We start from the raw sequence: 20052 nt of genomic DNA on the forward strand, positions 1-20052 counted from the left end.
ACCTTGGTTATTTTGAACTCCTGGCTGGCTGGAATGGAAATCAGCTGGTTCTTGATAAGCAACTCTGTGGAGAGGAAGGTATATTTGACTGAGGAATAAAACAACTGCAATGTATGAAATGACACAGTGTTCAGCCTTGGAAGTCCTTTCTGACATGACAGTACATTGCCTATTGTTATGATGAAAAGTCAAGGGACAGAAATGTCCCTTACAAATGTTCAACAGAAGACAATAGAAGATTGTGAATATGAATATATATTAATAAATTAATAAATATACAATAAATTATATATAAATATGTAAATATGAACATTTATACTTAGATTAATGAACCTGATTCTGGATCTAAACAATCTAGAAAAATAAATAGTATCTATGCTCCAAATTCAGCTGGACCGAACCCTGTCATCTCCTTAGCAGTCTCCTAATACTGGAAACAGGAAGAGAGAAAAGGTGGTTCACGATCAATTCCATGAATGAAAGACCCACCCAGCGACCTGTCATTTCATTGTCATTGACCTGGCCCAGCTAGTTCTGACTCCAATTGCCATCTTTTGGAACTTTGGGAAACCGGGTTGTATACCTGTTTCCTGAATATTCTAGAGTTAATTACCAAGATAGGAAATGCTATATACACTAACAAAGGAGCGTCTTTTAGAATCCACCATAGATATGGTAGCCTGAGTGTTATGGAAGGATCATAATTTTAGGAGGAGAGGAGTCCCCTCTATAGTAAATGGCCCAGATTTTTCTGATGTAGCTGTTCCAAGCTTAGTGAAGGGAGGACTCTCATTCTGTGTGTCCTTCCAAGGAGCATTATTTCCTACCAGATGGTCTGAGAGAAACCTTGTGTAATGGGGGTGAATAGGCTCTCATGGGGATTAACTATAAATCAAAAGGCATGGAAATAGAATCACGCTGTACATCGAAGAGCACAGACACAATCAGCAATTTTTTGGGGGTTGTTTTTAGATCAAATGAAATGACACTAAACAAGCTAGAGAATCTTTTATTAAAGCCATTAGCATCCTACTTTAACCTGCGGAAAGGAGACAAAAATAATGTGGAAAATAATCTCAAATTTGTAAACTTCACTTTTGTGCTATGAAGGTATCTTTGTGAATGCTGGTATGTATAAAGATATTTAAAGTAAAGGAACAACCTCTATTATTGAAATTCAATAATCAACCCAAAGGCAATGGATTAACCAGTGAGTGTCTCTTTCCTCTTACCACCTCTTTGGGGACTTTATGATTTGAGGAAAGTCAAATATAAAGCTACTTTTGTGCCTTACTGAGGATGAGCAGCATATAAAACTGACTACCCAGTCCTTGGGTCACTTATAGCTGGGCTCTGTCTGTTATGTGAGAATGATTCTTAGAGAGAATCCCAGTAGGGAGAGGAGTTTGGTTTTACCCTTACAAAGGCAGATGAAGATGTCAGAAGAGGAAGAATTTTTATAGAGTACAAGTTGTCCCATTGTATTTATTAAGAAATAAATAGTAATCCTCTCAATTATTTGAGAAAAAGACTTATTTATTTAATTTGTGTTCTGTAATATAATTGACCAAGTCTATGATATTATGAGTAGTTCATTAAAATTATCAATAAAGGGGAAAACAAGTATGGTAATAAAGACTTAGGAAAAATGTCATGAATATAATACTAAAACTCATTCTATAAGGATACAATATATTTAATTCAATAAGTCATTAAATAATTGTTATTACATAAGTTCCCATTAAACCCCAATCATTGTGTTATTTTTGAAGCATGTGCATTTCATTTAAAGCATCTTACATAGTGTTCACATATTTTTAAACATGTTTGAAAGAAGCAGCAACCTGTTATTGAAAAAGAACCCAAAGAAAGGCTTAAACTGCTTGGATACTGGGCTTTTTACTGTGTGACTGTGTGTTTGTTAGGTAATCACTTTTTTTCTGCAAGTAAAGGTATAGTATGATACCCAAATAGGAAGAAATCTCTGCTGCATTTCCATAACAAGATGATGTGGACATCACTAAGATTATGTACAAGTATCATTTTAGCAAATCATGCTGCATTAAGGCGGTTATCTTGGTGACTCACCCACTGTTTTGGCAGGCACGCAAGTACATCATGGACTCCATGGGAGAGAACTATGCTGAAGGCGTTGTCCTGGATTTGGAAAAGACTTGGGAAGAATCAGACCCGCGAACACCACTCATCTGTCTCTTGTCTATGGGCTCCGACCCCACAGATTCCATAATTGCTTTGGGAAAGAGATTGAAGATCGAAACACGTTACGTGTCTATGGGCCAGGGTCAGGAGGTCCATGCTCGAAAACTTTTGCAGCAGACTATGGCAAACGTAAGAGCAATTGCCTAATTTTGTGCCATATTGTTAGTGATCTATTATATGGAATAACTAGGTGGACAGGATTTAGGTGTCATTCATAGCTTTGATTTATATACTGAATGATAGTACCAAAAATAGAAAATAGTATATATCAATTGGAAAGTTTCTATGGAAAAACATGGACTTTTCTGCCAACCTTAACTTGTGGAAAAACATTCATCCTTAACTTTTCACTTCCAAGTGACTGCATAATTATATTTTACTATCAGAGAAAGAGCAGCATTAGGACACTTATTTAAGTTTTAAAAAGATAATTGTGTGAGTTTAAAGTGATAGTACAATGGGTAGATTTACCTTGCACACATACTACGGGCTGGAGTTCAATATCCAACATCCCATATGGTCCCCCAAGTCGACCAGGAGTGATTCCTGAGTCAAGAGCCAGGTGTCACCCTTGAGTGTTCCTTGGTGGCCCAGAAATAAAACAAAGAAGATAATTGTGCAGCTAATTATTATTAAAGACAGGTAAATGGTTATTTATTTGTTTTTTCTTCTATTAGCAGCATCTAATCCTTTTGAAAAAAAAAGATTTTTTTTCTACAATATCATTGACTTTCAGGAATTTTTCTCTGAGCACTTACCATTCATGACACAAGTCACTTAATATCCATTGCCTTCCTACCACCAAGAGATGCCTGTGTACATTCCATTCCCCATCTCCTACCTTAGCCTTAATACTCAGGTAACTACAATAGTTTTCACTCAGCCCAGCATCTAGTTGGGTTGTTCTTTCAGGCTTTTTTTATTTATTATTAGTTATTATATTATATTTATCTATTATATTTATTATATATTATATAATATATAATATACATTATATATTATATTATATATTATATATATTATATATTATATATATTAGTTATTATATTTATCTATTTATTTATTTTAATTATTTATTTTATTAAAATCATTATGATTTATAAAGTATTTCATAGTTGGATTTCATATATACAGTGAATCAGGGCCATTCCAAACAAGTGTTGACTTTCTTTCACCAATATTCCAAGAATGCATCTTACACTACCAACTTTACCTCCTGGCCTGCCAGTATAAGGCCAAATTTGTTTAGATTGTTATAGTTTGGGTCTCTTGATTCTATTGTTATTGAATTTTGCTTGGATATTTAGTTCTGTTCTTTTCTTTTTCTCTCCAACAATGCTCCTGAGACCACTTGGCCCCTGGCCTCCATCTGTATTCATGTTTTAAAGTTTAGTAATTTTCACTTAAATTAAAATTACTGGTGTAGTTTGAATGTGTCAGAAACATAATGTTTCTTGTTTGTTTTGGGGTCACATCCATTGACACTCAGGGCTTACTCCTGGCTTTGTATTCAGAAATTACTCCTGGTAGGCTTGGGGGACCATATTGGATACTAGAGATTGAACCCAGATTGGCAGCATGCAAGGCAAACATTTTACCCACTGTGCTATATCTCCAGTCCCAAGAAACTAAGTTTTGAAACAAAACTTTTTAATATGGCATATTTGAAACATTACAGCAATATGGCAGAATAAAACAGCTATCTCAGAATAAGAACAGAAAAAAATGAATATGCATTAGTACGAAGAAGGCAAAACACAATACTGAATATTAAGACAATAGCAAGTTAACCACAGTGGTGGGAAGAGACTCTAATGAAGACAGAGGCATCAACATTCTCACATAAGAATCTTAATAGGGTCCATCTTTATGCAGGGTCAAAGAGAAAACTGCAAACTTTTTGTTTCTATCATGTTTTACATTGAATTTATTTTTCTCTTTGTATAGTGGACAGTGTTTGTTGAATTTTTCAAAGGGCAAGAGCTAGAAAACATATATATTTATTCAGAAGTTCTTTATACTTCTGAAGAAAATGTAAGGGAGTGTGCATAGTCCCTAGTCATCAATTTTATGTATAACTCTAGAGTTTTGGATTTGGTGTTTAGTTTGTTTCTTAGAAAGAGAAATAGCCCAGACTTTTCTGGTGAAATGGAGAGAGACAAAGTTACAGAGTCAAGAAAACAACTCAAGTTTGTTATAAGAATATTACAAATAATTTTTGAGTCATTACTCAATCTATTGGATATAGAGATAATCAATATGATATGACCTAAATTCTGCCAGTTCTGCTTTATTAAGGAATCTTCTTAAATTTATTTATACAAAGATACCTTTGGGAGGTATTTTGGTGCATTGCTTATTCACAATTTAATGAACTCATCAGCAGTAAATGTATTTAGAATACAAATATGTTATAAGGGAAGATCAATACTGGGTAGGATTTTATTTTATTTTATTTTATTTTATTTTTTTTGGTTTTTGGGCCATACCCATTTGACGCTCAGGGGTTACTCCTGGCTATGCGCTCAGAAGTCGCTCCTGGCTTGGGGGACCATATGGGACGCCGGGGGATCGAACCGCGGTCCATCCTAGGTTAGCGCAGGCAAGGCAGGCACCTTACCTCTAGCACCACCGCCCGGCCCCAGGATTTTATTTTATTATTTTTTTGAGGAAGGCACTCCCAGATGTGCTCAGGGCTTACTCCTGATTCTGTGCTCAAGGATCACTCGTGTCAATACTTAAGAGGACCATGTGCAGTACCAGTGATCATATTGACTAAGTTGACTACATGCAAAGCAAGTGCCTTCCCTACTGTACTATCTTTTCCCCAAGCCTCAGGGTAGGATTTTAAAAAAGGGCTAGAAGTTATGTAAAGGTACTTGCTTCAGTTCAGTCTCCTGCAACACATATAGTCCTCTGAACATTGCCAGGAGTTATCCCAAAGCACTGATCTAAGAGTGAACCCAGAAGACTTCAGGATATAGTCCCCTTCCCAGTAAAAACAAACAAAAAAGATTCTATTATCTTCATTTGCCAGGATCATCTAGAATTAGTTTTCATCTTGTTCATAGGCTGATCTGATCTGCAGCTGATCTGCAGGGAAAGTTGTACTATCCCTAGTAGTTCTGGTAATATGTGCTATTGGCTATCTTCTGAGATACTGGTGTACACAGGTTTCTAAATTCAGCAGGAAAACTTTCTTTCATCTGTTTTTCGTGCTGTTGTTCAACTGATGTCCTCAGTCCAAATCCTGAGCCATTCAAAGGAGACCACCAGTAGGGTAGGAGCATGCCAAGATGGGTCTTATGTTATCCTTTTGGTCTTTTACTCTTGAGTCAGCCCATGCTTCTTCCCATGGTCAGAGCCATCATTATTGAGAGTTCTGGGAAGTGTGTGTTTTGAATCAAGGTACAGCACAGCTCTCTCTGAGCTTTCAGATTCATCTTCTTTTTGATTAAAATATTATTAATATTGTCTTTATCTTTACTGTATTTTTTCTGAGCAACTAATATGGTGTTTTCCTTTGGTTACAAAGTCCCTTTATTGTAGTTTCAGTGGGATTGGGGTAGGGTGCTAAATTACTTGGGTTGTCCACCATATTTTCTTGGCAGTACTGATATCTCTATATGTCTTAGTTTGGTTTCGTTTTTTTGCTTTTTGTTTTTCCTTCTCTCTCCTCCCTTTCCCTTCCCTTACCAGCATTCCCCTCCCTCCCCTTCCCTTTCCTCTCCTTCCTACTCCCTTCCCTTGTCTCTTTCTTTTCTCTCTTCTCTCTTCTTTTATCTTACTTCTTTAATTTTTATGTCACACCTAGTGGTACTCAGGGATTACTCCTGTATCTGTGCTGAGGAATCACTTCTGGAAGGGCTCAGAGTGCCATATGGATCAAACCTCAGTCAACCACATGCAAAATAAGAGCCGTGCCTATTGTTCTATCTGGTCTGTCCTGACTTTGGTTATTTTCTGACCACCACTGTCATGCACTCTTGATGTGGCAGGATTCAGAGGAGAAAGCCTAGAGTGCATCTTTAGAAATCATTAGTGTATCTTTAAACTTGATCAAGATGGCATTACATGGCTAGTGGGCTTCTCCATTAACATGTAATGTCTAAGTGATGTGATGATTTAAATCTCTGAGTGAAATACCGCAGTATCTTTGTTTTCATTTATGGATGTCTTTGTAGGGAGGCTGGGCACTTCTGCAGAACTGCCACCTGGGACTAGATTTCCTGGGTGAGCTCATGGACATAATTGTGGAAACTGAAGTGGTCCATGGTGCCTTCCGCCTGTGGATGACCACGGAAGTCCACCAGCAATTCCCCATCACTCTGCTTCAGATGTCCATTCGATTCGTCAATGAGCCTCCACAGGGTCTCCGGGCAGGACTGAAGAGGACATATGGTGGTAAGTCCAGGAAAGCTTCCAAATTGGTGGAAGATTTTGTTCTTGAATGGCTTTCTTAGGGCACTTACAGCAGTACACTGATGTAGTTAAGAAGAGTGCTGTTATTTCAGAAGGTGAGGTGAGAGGATTTCTTTGTCACATCCTCCATCTGGAATATATTTCTCTTGTGTTAGATCATCTGACCCAACAATTCTTCCTTTTCTTCCTCCATCTTTCTCCAGTATTCAGCTCTATTTAAGATTCTGCTCATCTGGGGCTGGAGCGAAGTACAGCAGTAGGGCATTTGCCTTGCACATGGCTGACCCAGGATGGACCTGGATTTGATACCCGTGACCCATATGGTCCGCCAAGCCAGGAGCAATTTCTGAGCGCATAGCCAGGTGTAACCCCTGAGTGTCACAGGGTGTTTCTCTCCTCCCCACCCCCAAAATTCTGCTATTCTCCGCTAGTCACTCCTTTATATGTAAACATCTAAAAGGGATAATTTTTTTCTTTGTTTGGTTTAATCATCCCCAAGCAGGTAAGCCTCCTGTTTCAAAGGGAGAGTTTGAATGATTAGTACAGTGGTCTGCCTTTATTTTCTATTTTTAATTTATTTTAATTATAAATTTTTCCATCTTGGGGGTGAAGCAATAGGTCTACAGCAAGTAGGACATTTGCCTAGTACCGGGCCAACTCAAGTTTGATTCCAGCATACCATGTAGTCCCTCAATCCTGATAGGAGTAATTTATGAATGAAGAGCCAGGAGAAACTAGGGGTACAACTGGGTGTGGCCCTCAAACCAAGAATATTTTTTCATCTTTATTGACATACTGTGATTTACAATAAATTTAAGGTCACTTTGATACATACATCATTCTAACAGCACATCCATCACAGGGTGCCCAGTTTTCTCCAACAGTGTCCCTAAAGGCCCCTCTGCTCCATCCTAGATCTTGTGAACTCAGTTCTGTGAACCAACTCTCCAATCTATTGTGTGGTCTCCTTCACCTTATGAAGTTATCTGGAAAATTGGCCAAGGGTTGTCTTGTGGAGTGTTTCACAAGGACCCAAATTTCTCTCTGCTTTCCAGATAACATGGCAAACAAATAGATGTGGAAGAAAGATGACAATAACAATATTTCTAAACCAAGGATATATGATTATATATATGAATACATGGAATATAAAATATTATTTGAAAGATAGGCTCAGGTTGCCATGGGTTTCAGTATCATCATCTCAATTAATTATAAGTTACTAGTGCATAGGGAATCCCATTTCTCCTTAAGTGCATGTCTCAAATAATGTTAACAATAATATTATTATTGTCTTCATAATAGTTATAGTATTTATTTAATATCTTCATTCTTCTATTGTACCACTAACATTGCTTGGAAGGACATTGACCCAAGTTACCCAGTCTGTCCCCACCTCTTCCCAAATCTTTCTCTTCCCAAATTTCTCAAAAAAATTTTTGTTCCAAAGAAAATGACCTTGCAGACACTTCAGAGTTACACTTCAGAGTAGTAATTGTCATATGCATATGATAAAAATAACTCACAGTAAGTAGTGGTAGCTTCCAGGAATTTATAAAACCGAGATGATGGCTTTAGACCAGAAATGGCAAGAATGATGCTACCTAGCAGATCATTTTCTGCCTCCTGCAGGAGTGAGTCAAGACCTGTTGGATGTGAGCACCGTACCTCAGTGGAAACCCATTCTCTACGCAGTGGCCTTCCTGCATTCCACTGTCCAGGAAAGACGCAAGTTTGGTCCTCTGGGGTGGAACATCCCCTATGAGTTTAATCAAGCAGACTTCAATGCCACTGTGCAGTTCATCCAAAACCATTTAGATGACATGGATATCAAAAAGGTATTGCGTGCACCACCTCTGGCTGTGGGGAATATGGCCTTGGTACCTCCAAAGAGGTAACTTCTATGCTTCTAAAATCAGTATCTTTCAACATTTGGAATCAAATAAAAATTTTTGATTCTTGAAATCAAAAAACATTTGAAAGCCATTTGAATCACACTTACCTCTTGATATCAGTAAAAATCGGCACTATTTGAATTATCATTTTTTCCCTCAAGATGGGAAACTTGTGTTTGCAATTCTAACAGATGGACATGGAAATTTTATTACTTTTATTTTAAATAACTGCCTCAATGGCTTAACCTATTTAGCATATTTTTATCCAGATTAAAGTTTGAAAACATGAACAAATGAGTCAGAAGAATATTTCAAATCATGTATATGAACTATGAGTGGTAATATTATCCCCATGGTTGAATGCTGAATTTTCTTTCTGTACATTTTATTTTACTTGTTTCATCATCAAGAATGAGACCATAATTCTCCCAATTAACTCTCTACATTTTCAGGGTATCTCCTGGACCACTGTTCGCTATATGATAGGAGAGATTCAATATGGTGGTAGAGTCACCGATGACTATGATAAGAGATTGTTGAACACATTTGCAAAGGTTTGGTTCAGTGAGAATATGTTTGGACCAGATTTCAGCTTTTACCAAAGATATAATATTCCAAAATGCAACACAGTGGATAACTATATCCAGTATATCCAGGTTAGTCAACTTGAGATTTTTATGCCTAGAGATTTGACTTTTTTGAGTTTTGTGTATATTGTATGGACTTCTTTAAATAAAGCTGGTGAGTGTTTCATCATAAATAACTTCTTCATGTTCATATCTGGTTTATGATGGCAATATTTATATTTGTTCTGAATGTGTTTTGGGTTCATTTCCTTTCTCCCTTCTTCTCAATTGCCTGTTAGAGAATATTCTGTTAGAGATATTCTTGGAAGAAGTATATTAAGTAAATTGAGAACTTGGGACCCTACACAAATTCCCTTGAGTTGTGCATGTGTGTGTTTGTGAATGTGTAACTCAGCTCTCCATGACAGGAGCCATAGGCAGATCTCTCTATTAGATCTGTTCCCATGTCAACCCACCAATCTTATCAGGGAGCATCTATACCTGAGTCTTAGTCTAAGAGGAAATGTCTTGGCCAGTTCTAGAATTTATGGTACTTGAGAAGAGAGAAGAAGCTTCTTCTCAGGTTGGAAAAGATAAAAAGGGCTCCTTGCAGTGGAGAGCCACAATGTTAGGTGGCTAGTGGAGCCCTTGAATGTCCATTGTGTCAGTAGCTCCCCTGACTTAGTTTGACAACCAACAGCATCTCCAGATGTTGTTTTCTTTGTGCTTTTTTCAGGGGTGGAAGGCCAAAGCAAGCTCTAGCAGAAAAGCACTGCTCCAAGGAGGAACATGATTTTGACAAGGAATTTGTGATAGAAATCTGGTTTGGGCTTCAAAGTAATGACATTTTCTGACTCCATATCTTAGCATTGTTGATATCATGAGTTAGCAATTGCTTTTGCTTCTGAGATTTATCTATGAGTAAACAAGCTAAAGCCCACCAGTCCCAAAGGACTAAATTTATCAGCTTTTTTAGAGGTCTTGTGACATTGAAATGTAATATGCTTTAGTATAGATCACCACCTCTAAACTTTTATTAATTCATGTCAACATTTACATTTGTCTTCACTGAACTATACATGTCTTTAAGTCATTAGCAGCAAGAAACTAAGTGCCTAGGAAGGTATAAACTTAGTATATATTTAGTATATATATGGTATAATTTACCTATGCTTCATTATACGCACCTCATTTCACTATGAATTTGAGAGACCTGTAAGAAAACATTATGAAAAAGAATAAAATAAATGAGTAGAAGGAAAGAAAATTGAATAAAAATAACAAACATAAAATACAAAACAGGATACAACTTCTCTCTCCCTTTCCTCTCTCTCTCTCTCTCTCTCTCTCTCTCTAACACACACACACACACACACACACACACACACACACACACCTGTCAGACTGAAGGAAAATTTTCTTCTTCCACTAAGAGCTCAGGTCATCTTTTTCCTATTTCTGCTTTGCTTAAATTAACTCTGCTTCCCTTCCCCTCCTACCCTTGCTCTCTGTCATGTTTTGACACCCTCTTTCTCTTTCAACATTTCCCTTTTCTCCTAGTTTCTTTCTCCATAGGAGATTATCATTCTTACCCAGGGGTGGCGAACATGTGGCTCTCGAACCGCATGCAACTTCCAGCCAAAATGAATCGGCTCTTTGCCTCTTATCATTCTTTTGTATACTGTGACTCTTTGCCAAGTTTGGACTTTGTTCTGCTGCTTCTGAGGAGGGACCTCTGAGGAGAGATCTCCGAGCGTCATCCCATCTCCCACCCTCGGAAACAACTGCACGGGCCAGCCAGCAGGGGGACCCTTGTGTCACATGTTGGGTCACATCTTGCCGTTAGTTCATAGTGTGGAGTACGCAGCACACCCTCACCATTACTGCAGGATTTTTACCCTCACAAAATGGAAAAATGCAATATGTGTTTAATACATTATTGTTAAAATTATATGCTTTTGTGTGAGTGTTTGTCTGTTTTGGCAGGTCACTGCGTGGTGTGGCTCTCTGACTCTCACAGTTTAAAATTATGGCTCTTTGTGTTGAACTTGTTCTTACCAATAGCCTTCTTTGGGCTATGATTACTCACACAGAATTAGGGTATATTTTATTTTTAATATTTGGGCCACACTCAGAGGTGCTTAAGGCTTAATCCTGACTCTGAGTTCAGGAATTATTCCTCGTGGGCTTAGGGAACCATATAAGGTGCTGGGGATCAAACTGGGTTGGCCACATACAATGTTCTGTCCCCTTTTGGGGGGATTCTTAAAAACAGAGTATCCTATAAGGTATCTAGATCCTAATTGGAATTAAAATGAGACCTTCAGAAAACAACAACAACAAAAATAACAGCAACAAAGACCTCACCGCTCCCTTCCTACACACATATTTTAAAGCAAGAGATATGATACTGTATAATTTCCTTTATTGGATCTGTCCCTGGCATAAAGAATCAAGAGTATATGCCTTCTATCTCAATCTTAATATTTTTTTCAAGGGTCTTTTCTGAAGCAGCTGTTGAACTGCAATGACAACAGAAGGTCTGTGTCCATGGAAATGCTTCTTGCAGTAACGACAGTCTTCCTTTGCTAGACCTGTATCTAACTGTGCTCTCCTGGGGTTCTTGTCCTCCAGAGCTTGCCTACCTATGACAGTCCAGAGGTGTTTGGGCTGCACCTCAATGCCGACATCACCTACCAGAGTAAGCTGGCCAAGGATGTGCTGGACACAATTCTGGGCATCCAGCCTAAGGACAGCTCTGGTGGAGGGGACGAGACCCGAGAGGCAGTGGTGGCCCGGCTAGCTGACGACATGCTGGAGAAACTTCCCCCAGACTATGTTCCGTTTGAAGTGAGTGACTGTGGCCTGGTGGACAATTGGATGTGTGGGGTCAGCTGGGCATGGGCAGGAATGAAGGGAGTAACCCATCATGTTTCTGGGGCTCTGGAAGATAGTGTAAGGGCTGAGGCCTATAGAGGCCTGGGATGGTTCCCCTGTGAATCCACTGAGCAACTCAAGGGAGTGAACTCTGAGTACCAAGTTGGATCTGGCCCAGCAATCAAACCAGAAACCAATCCAATATTATGTCTCTAAAGTTAGAATAAAAGTCAATTACTGAAAATTACTTATTTCTCGAAGATCCTTAAAACAGGTCTTCAATGAATCAATGGAGGTAGTAATTTCAGATAAAAGTAAGAAAGAAGGCCCCACAAAAATGTTCTCTTGAGTGTAGGCAGATGCTCAGGATTGCTTTTTATAGAACTTTCCCAGAAAATATTGCATGGTCAGGCCAGAGAAATAGCTTGACAGACTGAGTATGTTCTTTGCATGCTGGATGCCAGAGTTCAATACCTGGTATTGTGTCACTGCATGGTCCCCAGAATACTTCTGGAATCACCTAGTAAGACCACAGAGCTGGGAGTAAAGCCTGAGCACTGCTGGGTATGGTTCAAAAATAAAAAAATAAGTCATCCAATTTTTATTTATTTAATATTTTTATTTATTTTATTTTTGGTCTACACTTGGTAATGATCAGGGCTTAGCTTTGGTGGATTCCAGGGACCATATGGGGTACCAGGAATTGAACCTGGTTGGCTTCATGCAAGTCTTATTTGCAGTACTATCACTACTGCCCCATATTTAAAGTAAAGTATTTCTGGGATGACTAAAAAAAAGTTATATAATTTAATATATGCTCATATCTTATTTATTTCAAAGACCCCATATTTACACAATAAGCTTTTTAAATATTTAACTTATGAGTTTTAGAAACTGATAATATTTTAAACATCGGAATAATGTTTGCTTTCTATGGTGAGATCACACTTAATGGTGTTTGGGCTTATTCATGACTCTGCTCAGAGTCACTTCTGGTATGCTTGAGGGACAGTATAATGGAGTGATGCTGAGGTTTGGGGCAGGGTTTGCATAGGCAGGATAAATGCCTTAGCCCCTGTGTTGTCTTTCCAGCCCCCAACATGAAAGTGACCTTTAAGACAAATCTACACTTATAAAATTAACTTTTAAATTTATGGAATATTAGTTAATTTTTCTTTAATAACACTTTTAAATCTTAGATACCATTAAAATTATATATGTATGTATATAGACTTGATAGGTGACTTGGGCTCTCCTATGGGTATGACATTTCTGAAATAGAGACAAGAAGTTTCATTGTATATAAACTCTGTCTGGTTTTCCAGGGAAACCAACAGCATTTCATTTCTTTGGCAGCTGTTTATTTTTTATTAAGCAGACCGTTTGGGTTATCAGCACTGAATTCAAGGATCTAGTACCCAAGATAAGGTCCATTGCTTCAAGAAAATCAGTAGACCTATCCATTTTTATAACACCTTTAATTACAACACCAAGAAAGAGCTAATTAATGTCTAGCAGTGGTTGATTTATTGATGACCAAATACCAAAACTTATAACAGTAATTGCATAACTGAATGTGGTGAATAAGGGTATTCCATTTAGTCTCTTCTTTCTTTTTTTTTTTTTTTTTTTTTTGGTTTTTGGGTTACACCCGGTAACGCTCAGGGTTTACTCCTGGCTATGTGCTCAGAAGTTGCTCCTGGCTTGGGGGACCATATGGGACACCGAGGGATCGAACCACGGTCCGTCCAAGGCTAGCGCAGGCAAGGCAGGCACCTTACCTTTAGCGCCACCGCCCAGCCCTCTTCTTTCTTATAGTCAGTAAAGCTGAAGATTCTTAAAGACATTTATAATATGTAAATAAATATCTAGTTGAGTGGATGAAAGATAGATGCTTTGATAAAAAGTGCAGAAAGCTTTTTACTCATGGCCATTCTGAGTATCTGTGTGTATATTTTGAGGGATGATTTAAATTAATCATTTTTACTTAATGAAGGAGTAACTGGTTTGATATTACTTTGTGCTGCTATGTTTTTATTTTTTCTTAACTTCCACTGTAACTGATGAAAAATCAAATGGTGTGCCCAGTTTGTACATAAATTCACAAATAAATGTATACATACATGATAAAATGTGTACATTAACGGAATTATTTTAGAGAAGGTCATGGAATTGAATGTAAGTCTTGATTTTACAAGAGAAGATTCTAGTGTTTATGTTGTCTAGAATTGATTACAATAGTTTTATTAGTTATGAAACTGAACATTTCTAGGCCCTTCTAGAAGTTCTAGGGGAGCAGATTCAGAAGTGACAGTGGCTGTTTGATCTTGAATTTATACTACCTGTATGTCTCCCTGGCAGGTAAGAGAGAGACTGCAGAAGATGGGGCCTCTCCAGCCCATGAATATTTTCCTCAGACAAGAGGTGGACCGAATGCAGCGGATTCTCACTCTGGTCCGCAACACCTTGACTGAGCTCAAACTGGCCATTGATGGCACCATCATCATGAGTGAGGATCTCCGAGATGCTTTGAATTGTATGTTTGATGCACGAATTCCTGCCAGATGGAAAAAAGTATGTTCACATTGGCTCTTATTTGACTTACTCACTTTATTGTGATGATCAATTATATTTAGCATTTGGACATCTAAGGACAATTCATTGACAATTATTATTATTATTATTATTTTTTGCTTAGGGACTGAGTCCTTTTTTGTACATTATTTTTAGATTATAGACCAGGAAGAAAATTATCCAGTTTCTCTCACATATCAGGTGTTCTACTAAACAAATTATGTGCATTTTTGTCACTTAAATTTTGAATTTTATGGCATTTAATTTTGATAGAGGAAGAACATGAAGTTGGAAAAAGTTAATTGATTTTGCCCTAGCTTACATACCTCAGTCCAAGAATCAGAATGTAAAACCAAGTTCTTGGGTTGCAAAGTTCCTTTGCTAGTTTTCTAAAAGATCACACCCTAAACATTGAGGTATATTTTTAAAAAAAATGACGCTAAAGAAAAAGGTTTTTCTTTTCTGTTTTTTGGTTTTTGGACCACATTGACGCCCAGGAGTTTCTCCTGACGCCTTACACCCTGCACCACCTACAGAGAAAGGTTTATCTTGCTTTGTTCTTATATATAAGTCTGTATATCTCAAAATAACAGGTTACTTACTTCACAGTAGGCTGACTTGTGATATGAATTACCCTAAATCATCGATCCCATCTAAAATTAAAATGAGGACTTGAAAGTCTTTGTAATTAGCAAAGGGTGTGCATTTAGCAGAGAATATTTGAGAGAGTAGATCCTAAATCCTAAAGGTGTCCTGATCTTTGTACTGTATTTAAATGTATATGTGTGTTGGTTATATATGCAAATGCATTTTGTTGAAGCTATGAGTGAAAGTGCCATGATGAAGGATACCAGAAAATCACCCTCCTGTCTTCTATTTCCTTGGACATACAAGTGCTCCCTCCACCCATTAGAGCTATAAATAACTTTATGCTCATGGCACTGATTTATCCAGGAGAAATACTCACAGCACCCTCCAGATGTTTTACACCCAAACCTCTCACTCATCCACACTTCTTAAGTGCATGAGACCTACCACACCAGATGGTACAGAAAAAGGAGAAAAACTGTATAGAAAACTAATGGGTTTCACTCATGAATTAAAGTGAGGCATCAAACGTGAACCAAGCAGTAAAATTAGACAGTTTCCTCTAGCTGGGCCCAGACTCACAAAGGGCAGGACTAAGGTGAGCCATTGAGCATTGGTACAACTAAGGATATATTCAATTTCTAAGAATATCAGTGGGTCACAATTGAATGGCTTCACATTTGAAAATTACTGTGTTAAGGTTCTGAAAGAAGGAGATTCAAGAGCAAAATGTCCCCTGAGATTCACAAAAAAGACTTTCTGTGGGACTAGAACTTACAGGAGCAAAGCATGTGTCCCATTCAGGCATTTAAGTCCTAAAAGAAAAAACAACAGGGACTAAGATTCTGGATGTGTCTTTCCATCTTCCTCCATGCAGGTATGACTTTCCATACCACTTGTTGCCCTGGTGCTGAGTACCTATTAGGAATTTGCAGTCAATGGAGCACCTCCCATTCATGCCTGGTTCTTGAGTGAGGTCTTGGCTCCATATAGTATCTCTGGGACCCACCTCCTGAAGGTTTGAACCACCAGCATCATCAGTTTTCACAGGGGCATAAATAGTGTTAAGTGAGTACTCATGACTCCTGGTGTCACTGAGAATGCCAAAAGGGGCACATTTATGCTGTGTATGTCATATCATCTAAACTTTGGTGCCAGAACACCTGGTACCAATCATGTCTCCACCACATCCACCACATTCAAACTTTTCATTATCAGATAAACTACTTTTATTGCTGTGCTTATGTATTCTTATCTATATAAGGTAAAATAAATGATCTAATTTTGAAGGTGGTAGTGTTTGGGGGCCATGATACCTGAAAGTGCTTAGGGCATACTCATGAATCTGAGCTCAAAGATCACTCCTGGTAAGGCTCAGGATATCATCTTGTTTCTTTTGTTTTGTTTTATTTGTTTTTATTTATGGGTCATATCAGGTGGTGATCAAGGATTATTTCCAGCTCTGCACTCAAGAATCATAATTGGCAGGCTCAGGGGACTCTATGGGATGCCTGGAATTGAACTAGGGATTGAACTGCGGCAAGCAAAACAAATACCCTACACACTGTACTATCACCCTGGCCTCCATATGGGATTCTGGTGATTAAACCTGGGTCAGTTCTGTGCAAAAAAGCACTCTAACCACTGCGCATTTGCTCTGGACTCTGAATGACCTAATTTTTAAATTATGTATCTTATGTGCATTTTTCCCTATTCAATCTATCAGTCTATGAAATATCAATGTATAAAAATAGGCAAGTGATATTTTTATATTTTATTTAAACACCTTGATTACATACATGATTGTGTTTGGGTTTCAGTCATGTAAAGAACACCACCCATCACCAGTGCAATGTTTCCATCACCAATGTCCCAAATCTCCCTCCTCCCCACCCAACCCCTGCCTGTACTCTAGACAGGCTTTCCATTTCCCTCATACATTCACATTATTAGGACAGTTCAAAATGTAGTTATTTCTCTAACTAAACTCATCACTCTTTGTGGTGAGCTTCCTGAGGTGAACTGTAACTTCCAGCTCTTTTCTCTTTTGTGTCTGAAAATTATTATTGCAAGGATGTCTTTCATTTTTCTTAAAGCCCATAGATGAATGATACCATTCTGCATTTTTCTCTCTCTCTCTGACTTATTTAACTCAGTATAATAGATTCCGTGTACATCGATGAATAGGAAAATTTCATGACTTCATCTCTCCTTATAGCTGCATAATATTCCATTGTGTATATGTACCACAGTTTCTTTAGTCATTCGTCTGTTGAAGGGCATCTTGGTTGTTTCCAGAGTCTTGCTATGGTAAATAGTGCTGCAATGAATATAGGTGTAAGGAAGGGGTTTTTGTACTGTATTTTTGTGTTCCTAGGGTATATTCCTAGAAGTGGTATAGCTGGATCGTATGGGAGCTCGATTTCCAGTTTTTGGAGGAATCTCCATATCTCTTTCCATAAAGGTTGAACTAGATGGCATTCCCATCAGCAGTGGATAAGAGTTCCTTTCTCTCCACATCCCAGCCAACACTGTTTATTCTCATTCTTTGTGATGTGTGCCATTCTCTGTGGTGTGAGGTGGTACCTCATAGTTGTTTTGATTTGCATCTCCCTGATGATTAGTGTTGTGGAGCACTTTTTCATGTGTCTTTTGGCCATGTGTATTTCTTCTTTGTCAAAGTGTCTGTCCATTTCTTCTCCCCAATTTTTGATGGGATTAAATGCTTTTTTCTTGTAAATTTCTATCAGTAACTTGTATATTTTGGAAATTAGCCCCTTACCTGATGGGTATTGGGTGAATAGTTTCTCGCACTCAGTGGGTGGCTCTTATATCCTAGGTGATATTTCCTTTGAGGTGCAGAAGCTTCTTAGCTTAATATATTCCCATCTGTTAATCTCTGCTTTCACTTTCTTGGAGAGTGCAGTTTCCTTTTTAAAGATGCCTTTAGTCTCAATGTCCTGGAGTATTTTGCCTATGTGTTGTTCTATATATCTTATGGTTTCAGGTCTGATATCGAGGTCTTTAATCCATTTGGATTTTACCTTCGTACATGATATTAGCTGGGGGTCTAAGTTCAAATTTTTGCAAGTGGCTAGCCAGTGTTGCCAACACCACTTGTTGAAGAGGCTTTCTTTGCTCAATTTAGGATTTCTTGCTCCTTTATTAAAAATTAGGTGATTGTATGTCTAGGGAAAATTTTCTGAGTATTCAAGCCTATTCCACTGATCTGAGGGCCTGTCCTTATTCCAATACCATGCTGTTTTGATAACTACTGCTTTGTAGTAAAGTTTAAAGTTGGGGAAAGTAATTCCTCCCATATTCTTTTTCCCAATGATTGCTTTAGCTATTCTAGGGTGTTTATTTTTCCAAACGAATTTCAAAAGTGCCCGATCCACTTCTTTGAAAAATGTCATGGGTATCTTTAGAGGGATAGTATTAAATCTGTATAATGCCTTGGGGAGTATTGCCATTTTGATGATGTTAATCCTGCCAATCCATGAGCAGGGTATGCGTTTCCATTTCCGCGTGTCCTCTCTTATTTCTTGGAGCAGAGTTTTATAGTTTTCTTTGTATAGGTCCTTCACATTTTTAGTCAAGTTGATTCCAAGATATTTGAGTTTGTGTGGCACTATTGTGAATGGGGTTGTTTTCTTAATGTCCATTTCTTCCTTATTACTATTGGTGTATAGAAAGGCCATTGATTTTTGTCTGTTAATTTTGTAGCCTGCCACCTTGCTATATGAATCTATTGTTTCTAGAAGCTTTTTTGTAGAGAATTTAGGGTTTTCTAGGTAGAGTATCATGTCATCTGCAAACAGCGAGAGCTTGACTTCTTCCTTTCCTATGTGGATTTCCTTGATATCTTTTTCTTGCCTAATCACTATAGCGAGTATTCCAGTGCTATGTTGAATAGGGGTGGTGAGAGAGGATAGCCTTGTCTTGTGCCAGAATTTAGAGGGAAGGCTTTTAGTTTTTCTCCATTGAGAACAATATTTGCCTCTGGCTTGTGGTAGATGTCCTTAACTATATTGAGAAAGGTTCCTTTCATTCCCATCTTGCTGAGAGTTTTGATCAAGAATGGGGGTTGGACCTTGTCAAATGATTTCTCTGCATCTATTGATATGATCATGTGGTTTTAATTTTCTTGTTGTTGATGTTGTGTATTATGTTGATAGATTTATGGATGTTAAAACATCCTTGCATTACTGGGATGAAACCTACTTGATCATAGTGGATAATCTTCTTAATGAGGCATTGAATCCTATTTGCCAGGATTTTGTTGAGGATCTTTGCATCTGCATTCATCAGCAATGTTGGTCTGTAATTTTCTTTTTTCATAGCATCTCTGTCTGGTTTAGGTATCAAGGTGATGTTGGCTTCATAAAAGCTATTTGGAAGTGTTCCCATTTGTTTGATTTCATGAAAGAGTCTTGCCAGGATTGGTAGTAGTTCCTCTTGGAAAGTTTGAAAGAATTCATTAGTGAATCCATCTGAGCCTGGGCTTTTGCTTTTGGGCAGACATTTGATTACCGTTTTAATTTCATAAATAGTGATGGGGGTGTTTAGATATGCTACATCCTCTTCCTTCAACCGTGGAAGATTATAAGAGTCCAAGAATTTATCCATTTCTTCTAGGTTCTCATTTTTAGTGGCGTAGATTTTCTCAAATTAGTTTCTGATTACCCTTTGAATCTCTGCCATATCAGTAGTGCTCTCTCCTTTTTCATTCCTAATAGGAGTTATCAAGTTTCTCTCTCTCTCTTTCTTTGTTAGTTTTGCCAGTGGTCTATCAATCTTGTTTATTTTTTCAAAGAACCAATTTCTGCTTTCATTGATCTTTCGGATTGTTTTTTGGGTTTCCACTTCGTTGATTTCTGCTCTCAGCTTTGTTATTTTCTTTTGTCTCC

At 37.9% G+C, this 20052-nt stretch overlaps 1 protein-coding gene across 1 annotated transcript in view; it reads left to right on the top strand.

The window, feature by feature from the left end:
• Positions 1–20052, top strand: part of DNAH5 (dynein axonemal heavy chain 5) — a 336377-nt gene that overhangs the window by 302391 nt on the left and 13934 nt on the right. The window contains exons 71-76 of the mRNA XM_049768362.1: positions 2104–2349; positions 6405–6624; positions 8275–8480; positions 8990–9193; positions 11738–11953; positions 14342–14554. Of these exons, the coding sequence (XP_049624319.1) occupies positions 2104–2349; positions 6405–6624; positions 8275–8480; positions 8990–9193; positions 11738–11953; positions 14342–14554 (1305 nt within the window). The remainder of the gene's footprint in view (positions 1–2103; positions 2350–6404; positions 6625–8274; positions 8481–8989; positions 9194–11737; positions 11954–14341; positions 14555–20052) is intronic.

The sequence above is a fragment of the Suncus etruscus genome, chromosome 2, assembly GCF_024139225.1.
Source record: "Suncus etruscus isolate mSunEtr1 chromosome 2, mSunEtr1.pri.cur, whole genome shotgun sequence".
In the NCBI taxonomy this organism is placed as follows: domain Eukaryota; kingdom Metazoa; phylum Chordata; class Mammalia; order Eulipotyphla; family Soricidae; genus Suncus; species Suncus etruscus.